Source organism: Xyrauchen texanus, chromosome 1, assembly GCF_025860055.1.
Source record: "Xyrauchen texanus isolate HMW12.3.18 chromosome 1, RBS_HiC_50CHRs, whole genome shotgun sequence".
Taxonomy (NCBI): domain Eukaryota; kingdom Metazoa; phylum Chordata; class Actinopteri; order Cypriniformes; family Catostomidae; genus Xyrauchen; species Xyrauchen texanus.
Genome location: NC_068276.1, coordinates 1,939,442 through 1,947,080, shown reverse-complemented (window position 1 = coordinate 1,947,080; position 7,639 = coordinate 1,939,442). Strand labels below are relative to the sequence as shown.

The 7,639-nt window shown below is 38.2% G+C and overlaps 2 protein-coding genes across 2 annotated transcripts; both read left to right on the top strand.

The window, feature by feature from the left end:
* The first annotated feature begins 2,955 nt into the window (after positions 1-2,955).
* LOC127648708 (histone H4) lies at positions 2,956-3,285 on the top strand. Its single transcript, XM_052133433.1, has one exon. It carries the CDS (start codon positions 2,974-2,976, stop codon positions 3,283-3,285), a length of 312 nt encoding a protein of 103 aa, XP_051989393.1. The 5' UTR covers positions 2,956-2,973.
* Positions 3,286-3,883: 598 nt separating this feature from the next.
* LOC127648589 (histone H2B-like) lies at positions 3,884-4,901 on the top strand. The gene has a single exon (XM_052133242.1). It carries the CDS (start codon positions 3,975-3,977, stop codon positions 4,347-4,349), a length of 375 nt encoding a protein of 124 aa, XP_051989202.1. The 5' UTR covers positions 3,884-3,974; the 3' UTR covers positions 4,350-4,901.
* Positions 4,902-7,639: the final 2,738 nt, after the last annotated feature.

Here is a 7,639-nt window from a genome sequence, read left to right as displayed (position 1 = left end):
CTCTTATACTTCATACTGACAGATCTAACAGCGCTCTTATACTTCATACTGACAGATCTAACAGCGCTCTTATACTTCATACTGACAACTACTGACAGATCTAACAGCGCTCTTATACTTCATACTGACAACTACTGACAGATCTAACAGCGCTCTTATACTTCTTACTGACAACTACTGACAGATCTAACAGCGCTCTTATACTTCATACTGACAACTACTGGCAGATCTAACAGCACTCTTATACTTCATACTGACTGATCTAACAGCGCTCTTATACTTCATACTGACAACTACTGACAGATCTAACAGCGCTCTTATACTTCATACTGACAACTACTGGCAGATCTAACAGCGCTCTTATACTTCATACTGACAACTACTGGCAGATCTAACAGCACTCTTATACTTCATACTGACTGATCTAACAGCGCTCTTATACTTCATACTGACAACTACTGGCAGATCTAACAGCGCTCTTATACTTCATACTGACAACTACTGGCAGATCTAACAGCACTCTTATACTTCATACTGACAACTACTGGCAGATCTAACAGCGCTCTTATACTTCATACTGACAACTACTGGCAGATCTAACAGCGCTCTTATACTTCATACTGACAACTACTGGCAGATCTAACAGCGCTCTTATACTTCATACTGACAACTACTGGCAGATCTAACAGCGCTCTTATGCTTCATACTGACAACAACTGGCAGATCTAACAGCGCTCTTATGCTTCATACTGACAACTACTGACAGATCTAACAGCGCTCTTACACTTCATACTGACAACTACTGACAGATCTAACAGCGCTCTTATACTTCATACTGACAGCTACTGACAGATCTAACAGCGCTCTTATACTTCATACTGACAACTACTGACAGATCTAACAGCGCTCTTATACTTCATACTGACAACTACTGGCAGATCTAACAGCGCTCTTACACTTCATACTGACAACTACTGGCAGATCTAACAGCACTCTTATACTTCATACTGACTGATTTAACAGCGCTCTTATACTTCATACTGACAACTACTGACAGATCTAACAGCGCTCTTATACTTCATACTGACAACTACTGGCAGATCTAACAGCGCTCTTATACTTCATACTGACAACTACTGGCAGATCTAACAGCACTCTTATACTTCATACTGACTGATCTAACAGCACTCTTATACTTCATACTGACAACTACTGGCAGATCTAACAGCTCTTATACTTCATACTGACTGATCTAACAGCCTCTTATACTTCATACTGACAACTACTGACAGATCTAACAGCTCTTATACTTCATACTGACAACTACTGGCAGATCTAACAGCTCTTATACTTCATACTGACAACTACTGGCAGATCTAACAGCACTCTTATACTTCATACTGACAACTACTGGCAGATCTAACAGCTCTTATACTTCATACTGACAACTACTGGCAGATCTAACAGCTCTTATACTTCATACTGACTGATCTAACAGCTCTTATACTTCATACTGACAACTACTGGCAGATCTAACAGCTCTTATACTTCATACTGACAACTACTGGCAGATCTAACAGGCTCTTATACTTCATACTGACAACTACTGGCAGATCTAACAGCTCTTATACTTCATACTGACAACTACTGGCAGATCTAACAGCTCTTATACTTCATACTGACAACTACTGGCAGATCTAACAGCTCTTATACTTCATACTGACAACTACTGGCAGATCTAACAGCGCTCTTATACTTCATACTGACAACTACTGGCAGATCTAACAGCGCTCTTATACTTCATACTGACAACTACTGGCAGATCTAACAGCGCTCTTATACTTCATACTGACAGATCTAACAGCGCTCTTATACTTCATACTGACAACTACTGGCATGGATGCAGCATCACGCAAAAGTTTTGGGAAAAGGGGGGTTGCCAAAATAGATTGGGCAATATTTGGTTGACTTTTATCTCCCCCAGGAGGAAACTCACTCCATGTAGAGTAAAATCACTTAATGTAAGGCTGCGTCTCATTTCTCTGTCTTACCCCTTCCCCTTACCCCTCACCCTCGGTTAAATCACTTAATGTAAGACACTGATATGAATGCATTTTTATCTTATTTGAAAGAATATCATTTTAAACATTCTTAAGGCTGCCTTTCATTTCTTGCTAATACAATTTAGAGCATATATAAAGCTTTTAAAATAAGAAAAAACGTTATGTACATTTTTTAAAAATGTTTTTATAATCAAAACCTGTTTATGTAGGATGCTTAGAGATTAGAATGAAAACATTTGCAATTGAAATCAATTTTACTACTGCAATACTTTAATACTTATCTAATATTTTATAGCCTTTAGACTTTATTTGGATTGTACAGCAGAGATATGGACAGGAAATGACAGGGTAGAGGAGTGGGAATGTGATCGGGAAAACACACTAGGCGCTCCAACAGCAATATTTATGGAATATATTGTTCTGAATCATTGTGTCACATATTACACTTTTTACACATTATGTTAATGGTTTATATTCTCTTTCAAATATGATCTAACTGCTGTAATAAAGGCTGTTTAGTAGAATAAATTGTCATTTTTTGAAGTTTGTTGCATAACTATTATGTAATGTAGTACAAATTAAATTAATAAAACAATGGTTAAATTGTGGTAATACAACTATGGTTAATTTGTGGTATGTGAACCATGGTTTCAAACCCATGGTTACTACAGTCATGGTTACTAAAGTTTTATTCTAATATTACATCAATATTACTATAGTAAAGCCATGGTATCAAAGGTTACTAAAGTCATGGTTACTACAGTTTTACTATAGTAAAACCATTGTTAATTTTCGTAAGGGTAACAAACATGTGACGGGATGTGGTGTTTCTACTAGGTCCTGTAGGTCAATGTAAGTCAACCCGCAGATTTACTCCTCATGTTCAGTTGATAGTTGTGCCATTATCATCATGTCTGGAAGAGGTAAAGGGGGAAAAGGACTCGGGAAAGGAGGCGCTAAGCGCCACCGCAAAGTGTTGCGTGATAACATCCAGGGAATCACCAAACCCGCCATCCGTCGTCTCGCTCGCCGCGGCGGTGTCAAGCGTATCTCCGGTCTGATCTACGAGGAGACTCGCGGTGTGTTGAAGGTGTTTCTGGAGAACGTGATCCGTGATGCCGTCACCTACACCGAGCACGCCAAGAGAAAGACCGTCACTGCCATGGACGTTGTGTACGCGCTGAAACGACAGGGACGAACTCTGTACGGCTTCGGAGGATAAACGTCTTTATTCTCATCAGACAAACCCAACGGCTCTTAAGAGCCACACACACTCTCACACGAAGAGTCAATGTCTGAACTAGTATTTTCTGTCTTATACCAAAACCGATACCCAAAGTCTGTGCTGTTACTTGTCTCACGTTTTAGCTTGTATGTCCTTAACATGTTTTAACTAGCTTCAAATTATTTTAACTACCTTTTAAGATGTTAGGCATGAAAAACAAATGCTACCAAAAATACAAACGGATGTGATGATGCAGGACATTCGAAAAGATACATTGTAAATGTGTTCAGGTAAAGGTGATGGTTTTATAGTAAAAGGTTTCTTTATGTCTCAATCATTGAAGTTTTGGGGAAAATAAACATTATCTGTGCACAATAATACAATTTGTAAATAAGCAAAATGAGCGGGAAAACTGAACAAAGGAAACCAACTGAATCTTGTGGGGGATGGTGATTTTCAAACATGAGGTGATAAGTGGGACTTGGATGTGGAAGCCTCTGATTGGTTCTTATTCCGTACCGTCACACTTGTAGTTGTCCAATGAAATCATATAGTGGGTGTGGTCAATAAAAACACGCAATTAGAGTGCGCATTGACTGCTTGGTAAATTAGCATAGACGAGGGGATAAATTGTCTGCGCTTTTCTCGGTGTTCACTGACTCTTTAGTTTGTCTCGTTGATTCATAATGCCTGAACCTGCGAAGTCCGCCCCGAAGAAGGGATCCAAGAAGGCCGTCACGAAGGCCGCCGGTAAGGGAGGAAAGAAGCGCAGAAAGTCCAGGAAGGAGAGTTACGCTATCTACGTGTACAAAGTTCTGAAGCAGGTCCATCCTGACACCGGGATCTCCTCTAAGGCGATGGGCATTATGAACTCTTTCGTCAACGACATCTTCGAGCGCATCGCCGGTGAGTCGTCTCGTCTCGCTCACTACAACAAGCGCTCCACCATCACATCGAGAGAGATCCAGACCGCCGTGCGTCTGCTGCTGCCCGGTGAACTGGCCAAACACGCCGTGTCTGAGGGCACAAAGGCCGTCACCAAGTACACCAGCTCCAAGTAAAGTGAAGCTCCAGCTGCACCCAAAGGCTCTTTTAAGAGCCACCCATGAGCTCATTTAAAAGAGTTTATTGTTCTAGGACACAAGGAAGTTTATAAACCGGTTTGTTTTCAGCCAGTCATCAGAGAAATGTTGTTCTCTATCAAGGTCTTATTTGTAATGGATTATAAATAATTAACTGGTAAATAAGCTTTTTTTTTTTTTTTGTTTAATGTTAATCTACAATATTCTTTAAAACTGATCTGAATATATTCAAATATATCTCCTGATCCTCCTGTTATTATTGTTTTAATGTTTCTTTGGGGGCTTGTGACTTTAATAAACTGAAAGTGTTTATTTAGAGAGAGGTGTTAGAAAATGCCCAACCATTAGAAACAAACCAAACACAGAAGCAAGATGAAAGACTTGCATGAATTCTGTAACCATAATAAAATAATTAACACCCAAACTGCCCGATGCATCCAGTAATTTTGTATGACCGAAAAAAAAGCTTTTAAAAGATTTGACCTTTTTTTAATACAATGAAAACTGAAAGAAAAGTTACTCTCCTCATTAAAGTTTTACTTTTGCCACTAGGTTGTTCTGTTGTATAAATATATAAAAATAAATAATTATGCCCATACACTTTCAAAACATAAAAATAAATAAATTAAAAAGTGAGACCGAGCAACCCCTGGGCATGAACACTATTGTTGTATTTCATGAGAGACAAAGTTTTCTTCCTCCAGGGGGTATTTGGTAACTCCGAAAACTTTCTGATAGTGGAGGATTCGGATTTCTTTTCGGACATTTTTACATTAGTTATATTTAATAATAAAAACAAAAAAGATAATTGCAAGGATTGAAACATGTGAATGGAAATAAGCTGCAACAGTCTCTATAAAAGTAGTTTTTTAAATCCTCATCCAGTTTTATTAAATGAGTGTGATTGGCCCGTCCTGGCCAGCGCTAAAAAAGTAACGAGTATCACGTGTGTCATCTGTGCTGTTCGGCCGCAGTCAGGACCTCTGTACAAACATTTTAAAGATTCATTTTCCTGACAAACTTTAATTACCATTGAAATAAAAACAGACCTCTCCGCCATCGTCGTTCAAAACCAGTTTGACTTTTTTCATTGGAGTAACACAAGATTGAGGGACGAGAGGATCGTGATTATAATATCTGATGCATTGTTTCCGTCCCTTTGAACTATTATTCATTTTCAGCAGGTTTCAGTTTCTCTGCATTTATGTTCGGATTCTGATGGCCAAAAAGTGAGCGCATATTATTGCTTGTTTCCCTTCGACTAATTGTGTGTGTATTTGTGATACACCTCTGGTTAATGAAACGAGTATATTCTGTGTTTTTAATTTGTTCAGTGGGTTATTTGCAAAGGGTGGTGCGAACTGCCAGAAACATCATCGGAGGTGAGCTTCCCAATACAACTACTGTATATATACTTTTTATATATTTTTATTGTATGTGTATTGTATATTGTGTGTATTGTTTACTGTACATTGTATATAATTACTGTGTTGTGTAAATTATTTGTTTAACAAAGTAGGCTATTATTTTTATTTTACAGTTAAAAACATATCACAATATTGAGTATTGTAGTAAAATGAACGCAGCACATGTTATTTTTCCTTTACAAGAGTTTCTTTTTTATATATATATATAACTGTATAGACTTCCTTTGACTTCCTGTGCGGTGTATTGTGTACTATGCAGAATATATATACTTATGTACTTATTATACTAAATAAATACTTTCACTGTAAAATCGTCATTTACTTCCCACATGTCCAGGAAACACAGACAATGTACTGAGGGTAATATAAGTGACCTTTTTCAGACAGTTTCTCAGTCCTCTGTTACTGATCCTGAAGTTGCAAGCCCTATCGAGAGATGTAGTGAGACTGATGAAGTTAATGGTCCCCTTTCAGAAAATTTCAATGATCAGTTTCTCAGAAACAGATGTCTTTTCTACTTGAAATTACGTGGACAGTTTCTTCTGCCAGCTTCAACAATACAAAATATTGTTCAAGAGATGCAGAGCATACATGAACTGGGACTGACATACACTTTGAATAAATTGAACGTACTTCTGAAACATGAGTTATCATTAACAGATGATATTGGTAGAACACTCTAAAAACTAATTCAGAGGACCTTTAGTCATTACTTAAATATATATATTGTTGTGAAATAAAAAATCAAGTTCTGAGATACTGTTACAGTTTTTACTTGTAATTGTTATCTTATTGAGCTTGGATGACACACAAATTGTGCCTATTGATTAAATATACAATCATGAGTTGTCAGAGTTTAACATTTTCAGTTAATAAAAAATAATTTAAATTTAAGGTCTGTTAATGTAAAATACAATTTGATGACGTGTAATCGGCCCACAGTCTGTGCAAGGGCCTTCAGTAGGCCTACACAGTGGCGGAGCCAGAGGGCAAGTTGGGGTGGCAATTGTAATAATTTAAGTCCTTGCCACCCCTGTTGCCACCCGCTGAATACATTACACTGTTTTGATTTTTACGAACATTTCCCAAATCTTCCAGCGGACGTGAATGCATCCTTACGCAGCACGCTTGCTGCTACACTTTTCATTGGTTAAGCTGACACGCAGCTCCTCCTTCGTGCTTCAAACGGCTCCGAAACAAAACATAACGGGACAGGCAGCACACACGATCGATGAAGAGCGTTTTGCTGGTATGTATGGCTTTTATTGGTATTAAATTAACTTAAATTAATTAAATTATTGGTTTTAACGGGAAGTAAGGGAGACATTGCAGCACTGTAGTGCTTAGCATTAATACGTAAATGAGCATCACTAGTCTTGTGAAACTGACAGGAATGCCAGCAAGGTTTTCCCGCCCAAAACTCGCGAGAATGTACAAAAAAACGTCCAAATTTGTTTTATTAACTAAAGCAAAATACAATAAAAGTTTGCAAAAGTTCTGAGTTATTTAACTATGAATTTATGAGAGCATGCTACTGAACAGAGAGTCGCTGAAAGAAGGATCTGAAGTACCGGTGTTTCGGCTTCTAAAAACCGCTGAACTGATCCGAAACCAGCCCAATTTTTATCGACCTGCCCAAACCCATTTTTGCCCACAAAAAAGATTGTAAAACCGCCCAGTCTGGCAACTCTGGAAACTGACTGACTGTCACGCCTGCGTGAAGATGCTTAAAACATTTCGTTAGCAAATGTTCAGCAACAATCACAGACATTAGGTCGGCATATCCATATTGGCACGTGTAATGCAGCATATTGAACTAATCTTAATAAAACCACCGTGGAG

Excerpts from the sequence above, each read along its gene's own strand:
- LOC127648589 (XM_052133242.1), top strand. The coding sequence starts at position 3,975 with ATGCCTGAACCTGCGAAGTCCGCCCCGAAGAAGGGATCCAAGAAGGCC.
- LOC127648708 (XM_052133433.1), top strand. The coding sequence starts at position 2,974 with ATGTCTGGAAGAGGTAAAGGGGGAAAAGGACTCGGGAAAGGAGGCGCT.